Source organism: Lepisma saccharinum, chromosome 10 (genome assembly GCF_977018435.1).
Source record: "Lepisma saccharinum chromosome 10, izLepSacc3.1, whole genome shotgun sequence".
NCBI lineage: Eukaryota > Metazoa > Arthropoda > Insecta > Zygentoma > Lepismatidae > Lepisma > Lepisma saccharinum.
The window spans coordinates 69,431,900-69,455,994 of record NC_139238.1 but is presented as its reverse complement, the minus strand read 5'-3'; the positions used below and the strand labels follow the sequence as shown (position 1 = coordinate 69,455,994).

Genomic DNA, 24,095 nt, shown 5'->3' with positions numbered 1-24,095 from the left:
TTCCACACTAATATCGTTCGTTTTCACAACACAGTGTCATATCAGCCTTAGTGTTAGACAACCCGAGAAACAGTATCGTTGTGCGGGATTGCATAGAGTCACGGATATCTGTCTGTGCGGAATATCGGCGTTTTCGATTATTTTTACATGTCACCCCTTCCCACCCCACCCCCATGGGTGCCAGGGGTGTCTTACCCCCCCCCCCCCCCCCCGAAGTATTATTTCCAAATTGCAAGTGATACGTGTACAAACTACGAAGTTTGGTTGAAATTGCTCCAGGCGTTCGAGTATGCCGGATCAAATATACATACATGCACACACACACACACACACACACGCACACACATACATCCATTTATATATAAGATAGATATGTGAATGCAACCCAGAAAAACAGGCTCAACTGCTATTGGAGCAAACGAAATGTAGCTACAGCAAGTCTATAATATAATTTGGTACTTCTGATATTTCACAAATGCGCCAACACAGAAAAATTTTAATTGTTACACTAGCAAGTAAAAGGTAAAGGTAAAGTGTTCCCCTGTGCATAGCGCCACGCCATGAAGGCGTATAGGGGGTGTGGGGGGTAACGCCCCACACTTTCTTGATCCGGTCGTGAGTGGGGGTGATGTGATCAGCATCACGCCCCTGACCGCCTTTACCCCCCAGGGTTTCCCCCAGGTACCCATGTTATTCGACGCTGGGTAGGCGCCGGGACCGCTTCCACCGTTAGAAAAGTTCCCGGATTTGAACCGGCCGGGGATCGAACCCGGGACCTTTAGCATGGTAGTCAGACGCGTTACCGACTGAGCCACCGCGGCCGTTACACTAGCAAGTTATAAACATATTTTGCATGCAATCGACATCGTGAAATAAGGCGAATTTAGCATTAAATGCGAATTGTTACCTTCTTCGCGAATTTCAACACGTTTCGTGCTTAAAAAACTAAAAGTACCAGGAAACTTGGAACATTTCTTGTGTTCTAGGCTTAAAATATAAAACGAACAATATTTACGTGTGTATAACATGCACATTTTCCAAAATATTATCTTCCCCCCAAACCACTGGTGCAAATTATACCTGGAATAATTCCGAAAGCTATATGAGACCAATTGCAAATGGATTTTTCCCACAGTTTTTCACCGTCTATCGGAACGTTTTGCATCGCCGATCAAAGCTACGGGGTTCTGGCGGGAGATCGACTGTTGACCTAACGTCACGCAAAAGCCGTAACATCGGTATTTGTCATACGAGAAACGTTTGGCATGACCGAGCGATGTGGTGTGGTTTTGGCGGAGATCGGGTGCGCACCTATCGATACACAAGAGTCGTAACATCGGTATTTGTCGCACGAGAAATGGGGGGGGGGGGGAACTTACTCGAAAATAGTTTCCAACGTATGAATTGCGAACAGTACTAGTTTAAAAGCATAATGAAGGTATAATTTTAGGTAAATTTGGCGTAGAAATTGTCCCAAAAAAAATCACGAATTTTGGGGAAAATAACATCGAAAATTAATATAGATGATAACACTTTTTTTTTTATAAAAAAGCCCTGAAAAATCTAGGTCCCTCTGAGGCCGATAATATCCGGATGCATGTGTCGCATGGAAGACCACGCCATCTGATTTCTGTCGGTGTAGTTAATTGTAGTGTAGTTAGTCCTGTTGGCCACGAGAGGTGCTGTACGCAGTTCCACGCAATATGGCGCTTTCTGGTGCTTTAGAAATTATTTTGCGACATTCATTTTGAATTATCGCCATGTAATTTTCTTGTGGGAGCACATCACGGACAATTTGCTCATGCCGTCTCTCACGTGACCTCCGAGTGAAGATTGAAGAAGCGACAGTGACACCTAAAATATTGTTTAGTTTGGCAGGAGATGGACTATCGCATCTATGTTTATCTCGTCATACACGGAGCTCACATTGAGGCACTGTAATGTAATCTCAGGATTGGAAAACATGGGGCATCTTGTGCATCATGTAAGCCATAAAACATCAACCAATGTACCATTGCATTTGCATATTAAATTGCTAAAAGTGGGACTCACTTTGGAGACGTCCTGTATGGATTTACTATACGTAATCAGGTAAAAGTGTTGAACATAGTATTAGGATTTTATTTTTGGATATACACATAGTGTATATTTGTATGATTTGATAGTCATAAGTAGGACTTTATGTTATAACATATTTTTTATTTGGCATCGGATCGGATACTGGGGTGAGATCTTTAAGTATATGATGAAAACCAGTCGAAATAGACAAACTTCATAAGGCATATTTTGACATATTTTACCAATTTTGTGTTTTTACAACAGATTTCTTCAATTTTCTCGTAATAAGACACCTTTCTGTATAATTTCGTAATTGTCTTGCATATTATCGGTTATTTTATAATTTATTTATTTTTATTTTATAATTCGTACCTTTAGCGCAACGGATAGTTCATATTATCGATGGCAGGATAAGGTAATTACGAACGAAAACAGTAAAGCAGATGTCGTCTTCTTACCAACTAGTACAGAACAAAAATTCCCCCTTTTTTATAGCGAGCTGCCAATTATGCTTTACTTTCCACAAAGGAGTAAATCTGACATAATAGCAAATAACATTTTGGATAACTGCAGTGAACCTCACAATATATTGTTAGTATTTTCCCACTACATTATATGGTTAAAAGGATTCTGACTTCATTTAATACCCCACCCCCATCGTAGTCGGTCTTCCCTGGAAGATACTGACATCCCGTATAATGAGGCATTCGAAAGTACTGTTGTGCATATTTTTGGCTTTACTGGGGATATTTCTGATTTTTTCTGACATATTTTTAATTTTTCGTGACCTATTTTTCCATTTTTATAACATAATTACATACATATTTCAAAGTTTTATAGGACATAAAGTCATACACAGTGAGGTGGTCAACATGTGTTTCAACTGTGGCGTGGGCATTTCACATGCATAGTTTTATAGAGAGTATATTTGATTTGATTGTTATTATCTAGCGTCGCTTTCCTGCCACTTTTGGATAATCACGGCGATGATTGATTGATTGATTGATTTAGTTTATTTTACTTCGCGTTTTGTGCCTCTTGGCTAATTTGCGAAGATGGGGATGAGTGATGAAATGATGAAATTGATGAATGGACATTCACAAACAACCAAGCCCGACCAGGATTCGAACCCGGGACCCTTGGCGTCGCAGCGCGATGTGCTAACCACTCAGCCACAGGGTCGGGCTCACGGCGATGAGGATGAGTTATGAAATTGATGAACGGACACTCGCAAAGAATTCCAAGACCGGGATTCGAACCCGGGATCCTAGGCGTCGTAGCGCGCTGTGATAACCACTCCGCCACGGATGTTTGCGCGACGAGTTTATCTTCTCTATAATCACATATGGTAGATAAAACATAATGTAGCAATGAAAAATATTACTAGAACTGGTGAAACTGTTACCAAGTTCTAAATTACTCGTGGATTTTCAAAACACCTAACAATCACTGTGGTTTGCTTATCGTATAATTAATGCACAATGTTTACTAAACCGAATAGACGGATTCTGGAGCAGTTAAATTATTCCCTTGCATACGGTCATGTGTAGACACGACGATCACGCAGCAAGTATTGGTCGGTGCTGAATTCAGCAAAACCGGGAAAGGCTCATCTCGTGGTTCGATTTTTGTTGTTCGAGTCGAATTTCCGCAAACTCCAGCGTGATTCAGATTTCCCGGAATGCTGAGCGCCAGTGGTATTCCGATAATTTCCCAGAATTTGGCCACGGAGAGGGTGGGAGGAGGAGAATGGGGAATAGCTGAACAGCCATATTGGGGGGGGGATAATCTTGCACACTGGAATTTCCAACGCGGTGGCGGTTTTGCATGTGACAGATAACAGGCGACTGGAAGCGCCATGCGTCATAATCATAAATCAACGAAGATAATAGTATTTCCCTTGTACTAAAAGTTATACAGAATTCACTTGCACTGTTTCAACGTGTTACGTTAGGAATGCTATATTTAAGGGCACTGGTCAGGCACGTATCTAGAAATATATTTCGGGGGGGGTCCGAAAAAGTGTCTCAGAAATAATAATACTAATGTTAAATTAATTATATTAAATTGTTACTAATTAAAAAATATAAATGTATCACTATTATTACATGAATAGATAAAAGGACGCTAAGAATTGAGATATAACCGCTCGTATTCATTATCTAGCTTACCTGTAGTTAAGATTGGCATAATTTGTATATTAACAAGTCTCCTGGCAAATAAATTAATGTCAAATAGATGAAGATTAAATACATATTGAATAAAAATAGAATGTTAGATCCAGAAAAGTGAAGATCCTGATTAATATGCATATTATCATAAATACTAGTGTGCAAGCATAAATCTTTGGTATTGTCCTTCAAAGTCGTATGAACTGTTGCCTTCCATTAAGTTCAGACAAGCATATTTTCATTATTTAATTTTAGTACTTGTTAAGTCTTTCGGGGGGGGGTCCGGACCCCCTGGACCCACATAAATGCGTCCTTGGTACTGGCGTACGCAGAGGGGAGATGAATATGCAGAATCATGCTGGTCGTGAAAATACAAAACCTATACGTATTTCGGATTTACTTCGCATTTCTGTCAATTTTGCCTAAACGATTGAAAATGATTGATTGAATTAGGCTACATCGCTTTTCTGCCATTTTCGGTTAATCGCGACCTCTGGGCCACGAAAGTCGGCAAATTGATTCCAATTAATATCCAAGGTTTGCACATCGGATACATGCAAGTTTACAGGTTATATTTGTTCCGGGTTCTGTTATGGTGCATACACAGCGGCTTTTTGCTGTACACTTACTTAAGAAGCATGCAATGGCAAAATTGCTAATGTATGAAACACAGAAAAAAGATCAAACCATGCAATATGAAACGAGGCAATACCATATTAAGCAAAAAGGAGGTTAATATTAAGTATTTTCGTAACTAAATTTATATAGCACGTCATCTTAAACCTAAAGAAACCACTTGCTGCCACTTTGAAATCAATTGTTTTGAATGGCAGTTAAGTAACTAGTAACAGCTGTGTAACAAATAACTTGAACTAGACGTACAATTTGAATATGTCCGTTCCGACCAAAGATTGAGCTTGTCACTTTATCACTGTGATGAAACTAAGAGATGTTTTTTTCCTTTAAAATAGTAACATTTTGCGCAAATTCTGGCGGTCTTTATGCATCTGCACCCATAAGAAGTTTGTGTTTTTGTTATTTAGCGTCGCTTTCCTGCCTCTCTTGGCTAATGGCGACGATGAGGATAAGTAGCGACATGATGAAGTTGATGAAGGGACACTCACTAAGAACACCCATGCACAGACCGGGATTCAAACCCGGGACCCTTGGCGTCGTAGCGTGTTGCGTTAACCATTCCGCCACGGAGGCCGGCCTATAAGTTTAATAATCCAACAAACAAAATCCGGTGGCCATTCAACACTGGGTTCGCCAATGGTCATACACACCATATGCATGGAGGCCTCATCTCCGGGAAGCTATCAACTCGGGCAAGCCCGGCGGTGTCCGGTAAAAATGGCAAAGGAAAAAATGGCAACGGAAAAAATGGCCAAGTAAAAATGGCAAACGGAAAAAATGGCAAAGGGAAAAAATGGCAAAAGGAAAAAATGGCAACGGAAAAAATGGCAAACGGAAAAAATGGCAAAAGTGAGAATGGCGAAAGTAAAAATGCCGACAAGAAGAAAGGAAAAGCAAATGATAAATAATTGATATAAATAATTCACATGTAAATTGTAAAGAGTATTCATCAGGTCTTAAGAATGCAATACCTGATACGTGTGAAATTAGTTTATGATAATTTATACACTATATTACCGAATAAGGTTACCAAACGTAATAAAATGTTCGTGGTACAGTTCGAAATCAATCTTACATGATTGCATGAACGTAACAAAGTATCAGAATACGATTACTACAGACTTATTCTTCTTCCTTTTTAGAATGCGAACGATGCAAGTATCCACAAAGGCAAAAGTCATAGGCACGTATTCTGAAACTTTCACTTGGTTTACAGCAACAATTCTTATTTATTGTACATATCCAGTGGTTGTGTTTGGGTTCCAAAACTAGGGAATTATAAATAATTGTTATAAGCAAATCATATGTAATTCGGAGGGAAGAAAAACATTGATGCAGTATTTAACAAATCAAGTATATATTCACGTTAGGTTTCGTCACTTTACAATTCTGTATTTAACTAACAATATGTATCATCATTGATTTCGTCACTTTACATGCATTGCAACTTTAGGTTATGTGAAACTCCTCGTAAGAAATCCTCCAATGTTCTTTTGTTAGCACTGTAATCAATGCACAAATTTCGCAGTCTGTGTTGCATGTCGGTATATATTCTCCTGGTTTTCTTCTTTGGCAGTTGTCCTCTCTCAGCCTGCAGAATAATCGCTTTCACTGCTGCATTTTCTTGTTGGATGCACCTGATTAACTTCCACACTGTAGGATGTTTGTTGTAGCCCACCAAATGCGAAAACTTGTTGTTCCATCCCTCGCAGATGTTATTTGTATGAGGGTTGTTTGATAGCGTTGTCTCGTGAGTGTTCCAAGTATGCGGAGGGAAGCGTGGAGGGACGCTTCTGAGCCTCAACGAGTTGTCAACATGTGTTCCAACTCTTCTGAAACTTCCCGATACGTAAGTCGCGTCAAAGTAGTCTACCAGTTCTTCGGCCTCAGAAGGAGCAATTTACAGCATCGTAATCAGGTGGATGCGTATGGTCATAGGAACACACAAGATTTTGTTTATATGAATTTGTTTGTAAAATTCCTCGACACTTGAATTTGTTCCTGTCAGCACACCTCCACCTTATAACATTCTTCAGATCAGACTGTTTTGTATACGCGTATCCTAGGAAAAAGAGCTTCTCTCCACCTTTCTGCAATCTAACAATTTCCATTTCGAAGAAGTATACAAGTTCGTCTCCCTGAGCGGAATGAGTGACACAAATTAGTGCTGGGGGTAGATAAGGGTTGGGGTGAAGTCATACTTGTATTAAACACATGTGATTGGTCAGCAGGTGCGCCCAAGATGTAAACTTTTGTTTTCAGTCAAAATTAAAACACCTGTTATGCTACCCTCCAAGTTTCATTTCACATGCTTGAAATTATTCAAAAGGTCACCTTTCATTAACATGTGATTTTATAGTAATTTTATAGGTGCCCCAAGTTCTACCAGATTAAAGAATGAAGAATTTAATAATAATTTTTGGGAACATCAAATACAATTTATCTATTCAAAGACATTGTTAAGACATCAAAATTATATTATATTTAATTACAAATGATGCAACGATAGACATAATTTCTCAATTTTCACATAAAATCAGAATACATTGCATTTCCCATTTCTATTATTGCCATTTCTACCGTTGCCATTTTTTCCATTGCCATTTTTTCCTTTTGCCATTTTTTCCGCTTGCCATTTTCACTTTGCCATTTTTTCCGTTGCCATTTTTTCCTTTGCCATTTTTACCTAAATTCAGCCCGGCACCTAGTGTCTTAGTTGAGAATGAGTCAGGGCAAGAGTTTGATAAACCTTTTCCTCCTCCCCCAAAAATAGGTAATAGTGTGGCATGTTTGGAAAGAATGAGGAACGAGAAGTGCAAGCATCAGCAAGAGCTAGAATGCGGAATGGTGCGAGTGCAAGATGTGGTAAGGGTGTTGACGTAGAGAGGTGAATGGTCGAAGTTGTGGTGGAAAAGGAAGAACGAGGTGGTAAGGGTGTTGACGTAGAGAGGTGAATGATCGTAGTTTTGGTGGAAAACAGAGAACGAGGTTAGAGCAGTTGAATTAGAGCTGGCAACGGAAGAGCATCCTTTCGGGAGAAGGTCCTCACTCATTCCAGGTAAATTATACCAACCTAGCACCTAAATGTGAATCTGTCTGTTGTACAGTCACGGACACTGCTGGGTTGTAATGATTTCACTGAAAGTCAATGTATTCATTGCAGCCCGGTAGTGTCCGTAACTGTACCAGTTATTTAGAAATGTGGGAATAAATCAGGGTTGTGAAAAGTCCAGGAATTTTAAATAAATTCAATTCCGGTCCAGGAGAGTAAGCGTAAATGGGTTCTGGACCGTAAAGAACCATTTTATCTGTAAAGTATTTCAATTCGGTCCAGGAACCTTTTTACCAGATCAATTTAAATTCGGTCCAGGAACCTTTTTCAATGAAACAATACGCAACTTGGACAGAATTTAAATTGTGCGAGAAAGAAGGTTCCGGTCCTGCAGCGGAACCCAATAGAACCCATTAGAATTTATGGGTTAATGGACCTTTAACAACCCTGGAATAAATGGGTATTTTTTATACGTAGTTAGGCTGGAAAGTTCATATGACCTAACCGATCTCCGATCTACGCCGCCAATAATGCACCACACTTTTAAAACTATATCACCTTCATAACTCTGCACTAGCGAGGAAACGAACTTGTGCATGTACTTACACTTGCGATCCATTGGAAGTTCGTAGGCGAAGCACTGGTATGTGTGCAAGGTCTCTAAGGTTGGGACCAGAGTCCCCAACACGAACTCCGCATCCTGAGCGTCGTAGCACACAAAGACATCGAACTCCTTGCTGTCTACCAACAGAAAAGGAAAACACAGATAAGTAATCAGCTTTTCTACTTTCAACAATATATTTACTTACGCTACAGATTTCGAGCTTAAAATTACTGGAAAGAAAATAACAATGATGTGAAGTGTGCAGAAGCTTTCCTAGGCTACGAATGATATTTTATCTGGCATGGGCGTCGGAAAGAGGGTGGGGGACCATGTCCATCGACCCCACTCTGGAAATTGGCATCGTTCATCTCAAGTTACAAAAAATCAGAAAGCTTGCTGTTATTTTTAATAATGCAAATGAAGTTCAGTTAGTTATTTTTCGAACAGAACAACGAAGGAAAAAAAAGTCAAATCGAAAAATGTGGTAAAATAACATCATTTAAACAAAAGAATAAATGGTTTCAAAATTTCAAACATTCGAGTTTTGAAATATCATATACATCATAAACATTATGTCTAAACTATAATATAGTCTCCTTACAGCCACCCTAGCCAACAAGAAAAACTAGGTAAATAAATATACATACATAAAATAGACCAGGCACGTCTCTATGGGGGGGGGGGCTCGGGGGGAGTAATCCCCCCTACAAAAAAAATCCTTCAAATTAAACGTACTGTATAATAAGTTGCAATATACTGAGAAATACATCTTCAGGTCTACTATCCCCATTTTTTTGTCTTTAGCGGTTGCTGATAAGCGATGACCCTCGAAATAAAATTCTGGCTACGGGTCTGTAAGACTGATTATGCATCTTTGTATGGGCATATTAAACGTGATTGCCCCTCCCTTCTGCCTCACTACCCACTTTCTTCTGGCGCCGCCACTGAAGAAATATATATATACATCATATATTAGTGATTCATTGTGAGGGTAAAAAGTACACTAGAAGTCATGACATCCTTAGATTTCTCTGCAAACCAAGTGTGTGATATTGTTGAATTTAAACAACAAATAATGGATGTTCTTTTAACAATTGCGCTCGAAATGTTTAACGCATGGCGAGAAACTGTATAAAAAAAACTGTCATATTGCAATTGTTTTAAAATTTTATGCATATTGAAAAGTGGAAGTGTTTGAGCTTCTCTATTTTTCGATGAATAATTGGTTCTGTTATATTATTCACTACTGAAAATTTCTCAATAATTTGTGACCACCCTGTGCTTAAATTATCAATAAATAATACGAGAAAGCAATGATTGAGAAGGATTATTCTTTCCAGGTTAGAAATTTTGCAACATTTCGGAGAAATTACGAAAGGGGGAATTATTCCGATTCGACGACTGCCCTTTGTGTAAATAATTTCTCAGAAACACAAACACAAGCACAGTTTAAAATCGATTGTTTTTCATCTTTGGAGATGAATTCTCTTTACTATTCCCCCCGTTCTGTCTAACAAACAACACGAATATCAAAGAACTACGTCGAAAAATTATTACAAAATATTCCATTTGACAAGTTCATCTCGGGAGCAAAGGGAATAAGCAGAAAACAAAACAAGGCACTGTAACCACGCAGCAGCCACCTGGTGAGAGATTTCAGAAACTTAATGCCTAGTCGTTGAGCATATCGACAATTCTGAAAATCAGTTTCAACATCAAAGCTGCTTAACAAAAATATCATCGTTGCAGCAGTATTACACAAATGTCAGAACGGTTCAATACTCTCTCCCTCTCTCGCGTTCACATGTTTTAAAACGGTCTTTCGACACAGTTCTTTAGCTTTCTTGGAAAGAGAACTCAACAGTCATGTCAGTGAACTCTCGTACCTCCCCCTTTTTTCGTTAACGCGACAAGCACGTAAGTTCAACTTAGTTTTTCTGAGTACCCTTGCGTTTCGGTTCGACTGTCATTTTTTTATGCGCCAATACCTGCTTGGAGGCCAAGGTCGTGCATGTTCTGTAGCCGATATTACGTAATTAAGGTAAATACTCGTTTCTGATTAGCTTACTTCGTTTACCAGTGGGTGACGCCAATTCTTTGTTGACAGCATGTGTTCACAGAGGGGGCTGTCGACAACAGAATCGTGTGCTTTGATTTTTCACAGTTTTTGCCTACTACGCAGCGGAATATCATGTTTCATTGAAGCAAACAAATAAGAGAAATAAAGTAGTATTGAATATTGGTAAAGGCATCACTTTAGGAGAAGAAAACTGCTCCTTATTTTTCTGAATTATTTGAACAGTTCTTGTAGAATATACATTATGATTTGTGGTTTTCCATGCGATCGTGTACGGTCAATAAGTCTGACAAATTTGCATGATTTGAAGAATCAAAAACTTTCCACCTCATAAAATAACTGTTACATTTGCAAAATTCCTAAACATTACTCCTTATTACTTTGCTCTTCAGGTTAACAAAAGTACTTGCACATTTTAATAAACCCGAAATTTAAGGGGTCAAGTGCGCTCTTGCCCCCGCCAAGTTACGCCTATGAGCTGGGAAAGACCCAGAGCTAAATATAAAGTGACACTGTCGGAAAAATCCCTGATATCACCCACCCGGGAATAGAACACGGATTTTCCGCATACCAGTTACATACCATATAATTTCCATGTAGTAAATTGCCAATGGATGAGGCTTCACAGTGCAGAAAACATGTGTAAATAACTCTTGAAGTTCCACGTCGTAAGCGATTAAAATTGGGGTTACACGAGTTTTGCAATACTCTGTATCATTGGCGTAGCAACATATCGCGGGGCCCTCATCCATTCTTTAAATTTGAAATCTCAATGTGAATCGATACAAAATCTTCAAGCATATGTCAGCAAAATATAATACTATTAACAATAATAATTACTGATTACTCACTAATATTTGGATTAATAAAAGGTTTTCTCTACAGAGTCTTTAATGAAAAGTTTGGTTTTTAGTGGATTCGTTTTTTCTATCTTTTGGAAACAATTTAAGAAACCTTGATTCCACGATCAAATTATCATCATTTTGATCCTTTGCCGAGTGCTGTAACTTTATTCTATCTTGTGAGTCAACAATCTAAAATTGTCATTTGCATAAAAAAACAATTACAGTAAAACCTCGTTAATCCGGGCCCCGATAAGCCGGACTTCGCTTAATCCGGACAGGCCCAAAAAAAATGCAAGGTTTTAAATGTGGTTAGAAGTCAACGAGAACTTCCCAAAGAAAAGGCAGTCAAGCACTCATGAAATTCTGTTTCCCGCAGACTTTGTACTGTACTGTATAGTGTATTTAGGTCTATGCCCTTTAAATACACCATAATAAACGTGTTTTGTTGCTATAAACGGAGTTTTAATGCACTTTCTACTGTTATTTTTAGGTTATTTCAGTTAATCCGGACGACTTATCCCCTCCCCCATTAGTCCGGGTTAACGAAGTTTTACTGTATTATACATAATTAAGTTAGAAGGTGTAAGGTATTTACACATTGTTAGCTTATTTTAACTGTTTTACTTACTATTGTTTTATATTGTGTCCCACGCGTGACACAAAAACCAATTAATTTCTCCTTCAACTTCACTAGAATATTCTAAAGTCAATTGCCTTATCTGCCTATATTTTTTTTCATAGTTTAAAAATTCACAGAAATTAAAATAAATTTCTTATTAAGTAAGGAGCCAGTGTTTTATCTGTCCCACCTGTGACACAAAATTGTTCACTTACAACTATAAATCTGGAAAGTATTTTAAGGGTAGTTATGTTTAATTAACAGTGTTAGTGTTTCATATTTCTTTGTACAAAAGAATGTTGCTTAACAATCAGTAGAATAGTAGTTACTTTAATACAAAAAAAAATAATTATGTACACAATATTGATCTCTTGACTTACTTACCTCCTGTTTCTTCTTTGCCGAATCGGTCTTTCCAAAAGAGTAACATGTGCAGCCTCCACCGGAAGTAGATGGTTGCCAAGGCAACTAGCAGTATCCCGAAGAGTCCCACCAGCAACAAAGTCCTCTTGTACAACAGCTGATCCCTGATGATAGGCTCTCGCATAACTGAAAAGATAAATAAGGTCCTTATGATGCCCTGCAGACAGTATAATATGCACTAACAAGGTTAAGGTCGTCATACCACTCCCGGATCAATGTAATGGTAAAAGAAGATGAAAAGATTGCAAGTCAAAACGTTAAGATTCTTCTTCATATGAAGTAAATTTGCCAAATCATTGTGTTGTAGCAGGGCACGAAATCATTGAAGACTGGTAGCGGAAGAAAGATCTTAATCTATACATGCGCAAATATACGTATATATATGTGTATAAAATTATTATATGATATACATTTATAATGTTATTAAATCCCAAATAAACTACTAACTATTTAAAAATACATTATTTTTAAATACATAGAAAATAATTCATTTGTTACTTTTTGTATATGACATATTTATAAATTCCTAATTCCTTTCTTTACTAACTGGTTAAAGATGTCAATAAATTACATTTAGTAATTTATTTAGTTTTTGCTGTCTATTAATATAAATCAATCAGATTTTATACTAATACTTGTCTCGCATTCTTGTTTTTATTTTTATTGTACATGTATTGCTATTGGTGTAGATCTGTTAATATTCTCTTGAAACCCAAAGTATGTGTTTTCAATATTATGCTTCATAAAGTATATTTGAAGTCAAAACTAATTGTTCATCTTTTGCTGTTATGAGAGAAAACTTCCGTCCTGATTTTTTTGTGGGGCGGGGATTTTTGAGAGTAGGATTGTTTGTGGGGGAAATCCCCCCTGTCCCCCCCCTCCCAGAGTTCGCACCCTGTGTTGTAGTCTAAGTCCGGATGTATCAAGACGTTTCAGGAAATTTGGACACAGGAAATTAATTTGCGAAATCAAGATAAGTATGGATGGATCACAAAATTTACAAGAAAACGCACGAACCTTAAAAAAAAAACAGGAAATTTGAGGTCCTGGGAAATCAGGAAATTGGTCGAGGAAATAAAGTTCGGTCGGACTGGAGGGATCAGATATCATAGGCGCCCATAAGGAATAAGGAAATTGTTTGCTAATTTGTATCCCCTACCCCTTCTGTTTTTCAATTTGTATATTTTCTGTAGACGTTCGACCTTATATCCTTAGCCTTAGAATTATTTCTTGCACAACCCTCCTTTTTATATCTTCTCTTACGCAACCTCTCTTCTTTGTATATTGTTTTTCCTTTTCGCCTACACTCTCTTCCTGTCTGTTACTACATACAAATTTGGTACTTTAGGAGTATCTATCCAGTACAGGAAAATCTTCTTTTAAAAGCAGCGTTTTTCTTTATATTAATGTTCGAAAAGTTGCAACAATTATAAAATCTTGCCATACTTGGATTCCTCCACAAAGTTCATCTTTGCCACTCATATTAAAGCTCTTTTAATGCGTGACGAAAACCAATTACAAGAAACGTTTTCTAAGTTTTTGATTCTTGAAAAATTTCAAATACAATTTCAAATTATTTTGGAAAGAACACTGTTAAAGGGTCTATTTCGTGCGTTTGCATACAAGATGTTAAATGAGATATTTTAATATCTACTTTCCAAGACAAAACTAGTTTCAAACTGAATCACAGATGGCAGCCTTGCTGCTACAGTTGGGAAATCAGAATAAAATTAATTTCCACCAATCAGCAGACAGGTAACATCATTTTTTAAAAATGTAAATGTAAAAACGAACTGAAAATAGTGCGGCTATTACACAATTGTACGAAATTTACAAACACTATTAATAAATCAGTTTACAGCTCAATTTCTCAAACTTAAAATTGAATATAACATAACCTGAAATGTGTCCCAAGTTTCCGGAAATGTGTTCTGTATTCAAGACAAACTTTCCAAAAGTTCAAGGGTACTTGCAGAGGTTTTCTGTTTCAAATTTACGTATTACCGCCTCTCACCCCCCCCCCCTTAAATATATAAACAATATAAAGGATCTGCGTGATTCCAAACACAAGTCACAAATGTTATGGGATACACTAACCCTACGAAAAATTGTTAATTGTATAAGAATTTCAAAATCAAATTTACCTAATCAACTTCAAGATATCTTCCGTCTGTCTAATAGGACTGCAAAGGACACTAACAAATTAAATGGATTGAACTGTGTCTTATTTTCCATGCAGCTTTCTTTTCCTTCCTCGTACAAATAAACGCTTAACTGTAAAAAAAACTTTGTCTCTGGGCATTTATAACTATGTATAAATTCAATCAGATTGGGCATTTATAACTATGTATAAATTCAATCAGATTTGGATTAATAAAAGTTGCAGTTTTTCACGTCTATGGAGAAATATTCACGCAGAATTCCCGGAGCCAATAATTCACGCAGAATTCCGGGAAATTTTTGATATATCTGTTGCATTAGAAACTGCCCTGTAATATAAGCTGATAAAATCAAAATAGCTGACTTACCTTCTTCTCTTAGCCACGCCGAAAGCTGCAGCGTCTGATCGTCACTGTTTTTAATCTGGCATGAGTACTCGCCGAAATCCTCCGGCTGAACGTCACGAATGGTCAGGTAGGCTCCCAGGGTCTGGTTGTCCTCCCTGCGAAACAGAGCGGTATCTTTAATCTCTCAGGTGCCTCTTGACAATACAACCCTACTATGCCCCCTATAAACAGATAATTTGGAGAGGTTTGGGATAAACTGAACGATTTATTCCCGATTCAGGATTGTTTTAACTCGGGAATTTTCCAATGATAACAGTGCCATCTCAGGAACTGCTCTTTACCAGTTGGATATTTCAGTCTTCCCAACTCATAAACTATAGAAATTCCAATGATAACAGTGCCATCTCAGGAACTGCTCTTTACCAGTTGGATATTTCAGTTTTCCCAACTCATAAACTATATAAATTCCAATGATAACAGTGCCATCTCAGGAACTGCTCTTTACCAGTTGGATATTTCAGTCTTCCCAACTCAAAAACTATATAAATTCCAATGATAACAGTGGCATCTCAGGAACTGCTCTTTACCAGTTGGATATTTCAGTCTTCCCAACTCATAAACTATAGAAATTCCGATGATAACAGTGCCATCTCAGGAACTGCTCTTTACTAGTTGGATATTTCAGTCTTCCCAACTCATAAACTATAGAAATTCCAATGATAACAGTGCCATCCCAGGAACTGTTCTTTCCCAGTTGGATATTTCAGTCTTTCCAACTCACACTATAGAAATTCCCGTGAAAACAGTGCCATCTCAGGAACTGGTCTACACTAATTGGATATTTCAGTCTTCCCAACTCAGGAACTATGTAAATTCCAATGAATCTTGGGAATTAACTGCACCAGTTGGGTATTTTCAGTGAAATGCCTTCCCACTCACGAAGTCCTACTAATTGCCTCGGAGGAGGATGAATTGGGGTTTGAAATAGTTGCCATTACGCACACATAACCTAACCTATCCTACAAGCAAAAGATCTTCAGTATGTTAAAAATATATTAGAGGAAATAAGAAACTTCCCGTAAAGCACAGTACTTTTTCTGCAAATGGATACATCTGTCCGAAGTATTTCATGGCAACATGCAGTAACGATAATGATTCATTGATTGAGTTGGTGTTTTAAGTCCACTTTATGCACAGTAAGGCTAATCGGGACTGGACCTACAGTTTAAAGTGGGATCCGAACCACTATGTGCAACGATCGGGTATCGATCCCGAGATATCTCGATTACAAGGCGACGACGCTACCACTACGCCATCTGGAAGGCAGCAGTAACGATAAGAATATCTCAAAAATCGTCTCTCACCTCTATCCCGACTCAACTAGCAGTGGTTCCTGAGTTGGGACATCACCAAAATGATTATGGAGCATTTGAATTTCCCCCGGCATATCTTGTTCTGTAGAAATTCCCGAGTATGCGATTTGGTTTGGAAAAATAAATGTTTCTCTGTGTAGTTTTATATTATTTCAACGTATTCCTGGTTAAAGATTTCAATAAATTACAAAAAATAGTTGGATTTTTTTTGTTATGCATAAGTTTTATTTCGTTTTTTGTTTCTATTAACATAAATCAAACAGATTTCATAGTTATATTAGTCTTACATTCCTGTTTTGCTTTTATTGTGTGCAGATGTGTTAATGATCTCTTTTGCAAAGGCCACTGTGGGATCATGCAACACTCACAACCACGCTACCATGCGTGTGTGTTTTCTAATTATTCTTAGTAAAGTATATTTGAAGTCAAAACTAATTTATCTTTATTTTTGTTATAACAAATACCTAGGCACGTTTTAAGGTGGGGGTGGGAGTTTGAGGACAAATTGTTGATGGGGATGAATCCTCCTTTCCCCCAGGATTTCGCACCCTGAAACCAGGAGGGCTAAGGGGACTGAAGCCCCACCTGAAATCCTACAAATATCAAATTTAAATGTTATTTTTTATTGTTAATAACATAAATCAAGTTATAACCACAGCAAAAACTGCATTACATCGAAAAAGGTTTAGTGTATAATAGAGGAACGAAGTTATATTTTTATATTCTACCATTTAATCCAAAGAATAAATGGATCAACAGCTTCCAAAGTTTATAGTTTTATTTGTAAGAGGTCACAGAATATAAACTTTATGAGTAAAATTTACCACTAACTGTTTAAAGCGTTTTTTGAACGATTGTGTAAAAGTTAATAACAAAATACAATAACTATGATTTTCAGTACGGTAACTACAAAATATAAGAAAAATAATGGACAACAATTGTGTTATATATTCACTGATACGGATAATAAACCTTTTCTCGAGCAAGGCCTCATCTCCAGGAAGCTATCAACTCGCGGCAAGCCACGGCACCTAGCGACCTGTTGGGTGAGATGAGTCAAGGCAAAATGGATAATAAACCTTTTTCTGCTCCCACAAAAATAGGCAATAATTAGGCTGGAGAGTTCAATGAACTAACCGATCACTATGACTGTTGTATTCACTGATACGGTCAGAGGCGTGGCGTGTATGTAACCGGTGTTACCGCAGGTAACAGCAAAATGTAAAGAATTAAAAAGTTGTTTCAATAAAATGAGAACATTGTTAAATACGTTAATGAACCCCGTTGCCGTCGAGTAGATATTGCCTAGGACATTTTTTCTGCAGCCGACAGAAGCGAAGAGGGAGGCCGTTCCGCTAGCCTGAAGAGGCAACAATGGAGAAGAGGGCGCCAATGCAAGGAAAGAGCGGGGAAGGACTTTATGGGGTTATTCATATACCTGTTAAGGGGCCCTGTTGCCGTTCAGACCCACCGGAGCAGCCAGTGTTGTCACATCGGATTGGCAGAAAAGAGCTAAATCCCTCCTAAAATAGGAATACAATTTCTGTGAAGCAACTAGAGGTAGACTGCAAAGCCAAGGCTGGATTAAACTACAACTGAGACCAGTGAGGTAATACACGAAAATATAGTTCCTTGGTGTGATTCGTGATTTGGACAAACCTTGCTCCAAAATACTAAGTTGGCAACAGTAGTACGTACAGCTGGGTTTCCCTTCCACTAAGGAGCGGAGTTCTGTCGTCTGCTCAGTGCTCACCACACAAACGTCAAACTGACCCGAGAAAAGTGTGGTTCTTCTTCTTCCCCTTCGCAGCTCATTTCAAAGAAACGGAGACAGATGAATAATTGACAAAGGTCTACCACAATTCATTGGATTTTTGTGGTAACTGTCTCCTGAGTGGTAGTTCTTTCTAGGAGTGTTTGTGGCTAAATCAATGTGCTGATTGCAAAACCAGAACGAAATGAACAAATATCTAGCTCGAAGACATGTTTTCTTTACCGAAGGGGAAGGGGGGGGGTGTAATAACGTCTAGCAGGCATAATTGTCGTACTGATTGATAGCCTGTAACACTTTTTAAAAGTCACGCCACGCTACTGGATACGGTGGATCGAGTTGCAAAGTCTCCCCATTTTGTCACGTGCCCAATCGGCAGACACAATCATGAAGGCGAGCAGAAGAGTTCACAAAAGCGACGACAGATGGCAGCGCGCCAAAGAATGAGAACGAGAGTTGATTGTGGAAATCGGAAGAGGATAAAAATGATTATATGAATTATAATAATTAGAATATAAACCAATGAAGCGTACAAGAATGTATGGAAGAAATAAATGACACATTGTAAATAGTAAATTATCATGATAAAGGATATATTCACATACGTAAGATCAGCAGCGCCGACTTGTCAACATTAATGGGGGGGCCTCTGATCACTGAAATAAATTAATTAATGACTTGCTCACTCCCTTTTTTTAAAAAATAAAGATTACGTCTTCTAGTAGCAGTTTTTAAGCAGCTATTATATTCGTCATGCAAATGAAATGTAACATGAAAAAGGTTTAGAAAATGTTTCAAAGTCTCTTTATGTCTTTTGTGTCTGCTCATTTGTTTTTTAGATAAGATATTAACATTTTTATTGAAAAGTATGTATTTACATTAAGAGGCCAACCTAACAGTTGTATGCCTCGGAAGCCGAGCGTGTTGGGTGGTCGACTCAACTCGCTTTCATCCGGAGGTCTCGGGTTCTAGTCCCGGCGAGGGCATGGGTGTGTTTTAATGTCCGCAACAGACCTGTAAAGAAAGGACGGGTGCAAATAGCCTTTGATCATAGCCGTTCCCGCTTTCGCAATACAGACTTTTCATAAGCTTTCCTTGCGTACTTTACTGCAGGCCAGTGTTAAATAAACTCAAAGATTTTAGAATTATTTTCTCCTTATTCTTTGGACTGAGAAGATATTTCGAGGATAACTAAATATGGTACATATCAATATTGCCTGAAAGTTGTGCTTACGACCTCAAATTGTTCAGAATTCACTAAACAACATACTGGTATAATTGTCATATCACCTCGTCATTTTGAAACCCTTTTTAGTAAAAACGTTAACAATACTCAATACTTAGTATATACTAATAAGTTTTGTGTTTTGCTGTCTCCGGTCATAGCCCCCCCCCCCCCCCAAAGTTGATGGTTTAGCGGTCTCAGCCACCCAAAGTTGATGGTCTAGAACATTTCAAAAGTTCATGTGGCACAATTCAGAGTAAACTTTACAAGACAAGCAAAATAATACATTAGATCCTCTTAAGCAAAATTATTTGGGGGGCTCTGCCCCCATATCGTTAACATAGGGGGGCTCGAGCCCCCCCCCTCCCAAAGCTCCATGGAGTCGGCGCCTATGCGTAAAATTAAGGAAAGTTAATAAGCGAGGAGATGATCGGGATTGATATCATTTACCGCTGCGCTCTTTATTAGTCGCACTGGGCCATAGGCAGCGCTGGATATTTGTCCCCGGTGTTGCTTTTAGGAGGAGGCGCTATTGTCAGATTAGACGCCCCTAAAAATCCTCTATAGCTTTGGTTCAATTCTCGACAAGGAATGCTGTATAATGATTTTCTATATTATTGAGAAGAGATATGGTGAAGAGAATATTTGCGATAAATAAGAGAAATAAGACTTTTTGCTGCCAAAGAAGAATAGAAGAAATAAGAATTTGCAGTGGAAAGAAAAAATAGAAGAATTTATCGAAAATATAAGTAATAAGAATATCTCGGCGGAATATAGAAGAAAATAAGAATTGCTGCGTAACAAGAAATAAGAATTGATATGAATAGAGGAAATAAGAACGGCGATGAATGAAAGGGGGATAGCCATTTGTAAATAGAAGAAATTGATGAAAGAAGAAGAAGCCTTTCCTATCTTATTATAGAAGAAATTGATGAAAGAAGAAGAAGCCTTTTCTATTTATCATAGAAGAAATTGACGAAAGAAGAAGCCTTTTCTATTTATCATAGAAGAAATTGATGAAAGAAGAAGAAGCCTTTCCTATTATAGAAGAAATTGATGAAAGAAGAAGAAGCCTTTCCTAATAGAGAAGAAGAAGCGTAATTATTCACGTATGATAAGAACAAAACTCATGTATATTCAACCCTGCTATATATTTCTCTGTACCGTGCTAAGTTTCAGAATAGAGACTCGTCTTTAAACATATCCTTTGGCTATAAACGCTTTCTTATTCGTATTCTCGAACCAAGAACCCATTAACCCTGAGATTAAGTTGTATGTAGCCGTGGTATAAATTGTAAAAAAAAAGTACGTACCCTAAGGGGGGCGTGGCAATTTATGTAATAATAACAAATTTGGATTGAAATTGGTATATTTTAATAACTTATAATAGCTATTATTGTAAAATAACAATAATTGTTATTGTCATTATTATTTGTGCTAATCAAGTTTTATCTATGGCCTGATCCCTTCTACAAATATTTCTGGCGACGCCATGCTGATAAGGGATGAGCCCCCCACCCCCGAAATAAAATTCTCGCTACGGGCCTGCCTGAAACGGTCTCACAATCCTACAAAAAATTCTGATATCGCCCATGCAGATAAGGTGCATGTATTTCTTCCATAAAAATACGCTTTACATGCTTGAACCTGAAACCAGCAGGGGATGGCGCTCCCCTTCCCCTCCCTTCGCCGCGAAACAAAAACTTCATTCGCACACTGCTGCTATCCCACTGTGCCTGACTTCAGCTCCAGATAAGGGAATAAAGCCTGTCAGATGAGCTTGTACTTTAGAGATATCCGAGAAGGATAAAGTGGTGGAAGGACAGGGTGAGGGGGGAGGGAGGGGGAGGAAGCCAGATGTTGGCTAAGTGCGTTTCCACGTAAGACAAATCAGCCAAGACATTTCCCCGAAGACCAACTCGTGGATTTCTCAGAGTTCGAAGCCTGGAGTTACGAATCCAAAAGGGATTAGCTCGAGTGAAAATGGAAGCCGCTAAAATGCTGGGCAACCGAACACCTCGCTAAGAGGCTTGCTGCTTCCCCAAAATAACAAGAGCGAATACGTTCACGGGAAAAATCGACGCTACAGTTGAACGACAGTATTGGTAGTAAAAATATCGATAGCAGTGATTTACCCACACACCTCCAATACCATCCAAAATTCCTCAGCGCCCCTTACACAAAGGCCTAATTTATGGTCATTTTTGGCTCTAAATTTACTCTTAGACACAGTCCGAAAAGTCCAAAAAGCAGGCTTCAAGTACGGTCTTGTCGGAAGTGACATCACCTCGAGTCTGCAGCCCGCAGGACTCGAGATTGTAGCCTTGAATACTTGACTATAATGCAGAAGGCCTTAGAAAGAGCGTTTCGCGGGCTAACAGCAGACGTCGCTCGCACACTATTGCCGATACTCTTGTGTCGTCTGCTCCTCAGCCGAACAAACAGGCCGAGGTAGCAAGAGGCAGAGGTCATTCACCCTTCCAGAAGGGTGCAGCGAGAGCTAGCTGTGGCAACCGGGTTCGCTCATTCGCGGACCTGATTGGTTCTCGCAGACACACCCCCATATTGTTGTCTGCTGTAAGCCCGCGAAGCCAACTTTCTAAGGCCTTCTGCATTATAGTGGACTTGTTCATTTGTTTGAAATCGTGGAAGTTGAAAGTCAGCCAGATGTTGACTGTAGGTCTTCTAATGTATGGAAATATAAGTACAAGAACTTTTTAAAATTATATGTGATTTCTGTAGTGAAAACAAGTGTTTACAACGCAGGAAAAACAATGTGTTCTTAGCTTTAACTGCTGATCGTATTTGGCGCTGCAGTCGAAGTGCAATTCGAAAGATTTCCGCTGGCAGTTTCAAACCTTCGAGACTGAACTGCGAGACCATTCTCAAAGGTGCACCTTTCGGACAAGGCCTTACACCTCCCTCCCTCGTTCCCCCAACCTCTTCTAGGAAAATTCTGGATACATGGCTGATCGATAGAAATCAGGAACAAAGCCAGAATTTTCTTCTATGTTATGTTCAGTTGATGCCAAATAAAGTTCATGATAATATTTTATGCATATTATTTCAAGTGATAGTGTGAATAAAACATCTTAGGTACTGTCAATTCAAGACCGTGTCATCCTAATGTAATACTTGCCTTCGTGTAAGTTCGGCGCAAATAACTCTTGATCAACAAAAGGGTAACCAAGCATATTTTGATTATTTAATTTTAGTACTTGGGAAGTCGTTCGGGGGAGTCCGCCCCCTGCAGGCCCCTATAAATACCTCCTTGAAAGTAAAGGACTTCTGTTAACATGAATTATGATTATTTTCAAATAAATAAGTCAATTTATTTTCTAAGTAAAAACAAATAATGATAATTTATTTTCTTCTCTCCTTCTTCGTATATTTCCAATTCTCTCTACCTATTTTCTTCTCTCTGTCAACACACTTCATTTCTTTGTCTATTTCTCTCTCTTTTTTGAATTTTCCATCCTTTTTCCTTCACCTGTTTCCACTCTCTCTCTTTTTCTTTCTTTCATTCTCTCTCTCTCTCGCTCTCTTTTTGTTTCTTGATTTATCTATTGCCCCTCCCTCTTTTCTCCTTTTCATTCTTTCAATTTGTGTTATAGAACAAAGTACTGACGACATACTGAAGCATAACATCTTGTTGCTCTGTTTCATAATGAAAAAGGGAAACCTCCAAGCGAACAAATCTAACAACACAAGCATTACGTCACTTGGCTTGCACACGGCCGCAAGACCTGGGAGATTGAAATGCTTCTGGTTTTCCTACAGAGCACAATTTTCGGACCACTTCGTATGTAGTGGGTGGGTCTTTTATTGACCTTAAATAGATGTTTATCTTGCGAGCAGCGTCACGCAGGGTAAAATGTCGCTGCTTCCTTCGTGTCGCTCGGCACGTGAATTCCAAGAAATTTGGTCAAAACGGGTATTGGGACATTTTCGACTTCACGTGGGAGAGAAAAAATCGACAGGACCTGGCAAAGCTTGTGGCTGACGCACTGGCGGGATTGAGCAAGGGGTCAATTCCGTGACAGACTTTCGATATGGAATTATGCAGTGAGGCCTCACGATGAATATAGATCCTTTGACCTCGGCGAAGTGATTTCAGAGGACAGTTCGGGAAATGAAATGTGTCCAAAGATCAGGTTGCGAAATCACATGGCAAAAAGGGTTGTAAACTTTTATCCCTGACAGGAATGATTTTTATTCTGCTATAAAAGGGTGGCAAATTCAAGTATAATTCCCGGTTTTCAAGGGCAACCTTCCAAATATTCAAGACTACAAATTGAAAGGTACAAGCAAATGTTAATTCTGTTTCAACATTACTTATTGCTAGGAACGTAAAGTTTTCGTTTTACCTGTAACACCGAGAAGTTGAGGCAAGCAAAATAAAGTGTTTATAATGCATTTGGGTAGGTTAAAGGAGGCACGTTTTCGATGTTTCGGAATCGCGAAATACATTTACTTTTAGAATAATATCAAATTTTACACTTTAACACGAAAATCGCCGCAAAATATGCAATATAAACTGAAGATAACACTTATTCTGTTCAAAAAGAATTACCTGAAGCGCTATTATGTCATTTGGAGTTTAGCTGGTGATAATTCGATTCAAAAGAGATTATCACCATTCATTAATTGCAGTTTGGCGCAGACATGACTAACAGTGTTTAACTCCTTCCTGAAATAAAATTCGCTCAGGGGGAGGGGGGTCTTCCCACAAGG

At 38.5% G+C, this 24,095-nt stretch overlaps 1 protein-coding gene across 1 annotated transcript in view; it reads right to left on the bottom strand.

Moving 5' to 3' along the window:
• The window catches only part of LOC145993938 (interleukin-1 receptor accessory protein-like 1-B), a 197,245-nt gene that overhangs the window by 14,606 nt on the left and 158,544 nt on the right, over positions 1-24,095 (bottom strand). The window contains exons 5-7 of the mRNA XM_083129901.1: positions 15,014-15,147; positions 12,447-12,611; positions 8,524-8,658 (exon numbers count right to left, since the gene is read on the bottom strand). Coding sequence (XP_082986027.1) covers positions 8,524-8,658; positions 12,447-12,611; positions 15,014-15,147 — 434 coding nt within the window. The remainder of the gene's footprint in view (positions 1-8,523; positions 8,659-12,446; positions 12,612-15,013; positions 15,148-24,095) is intronic.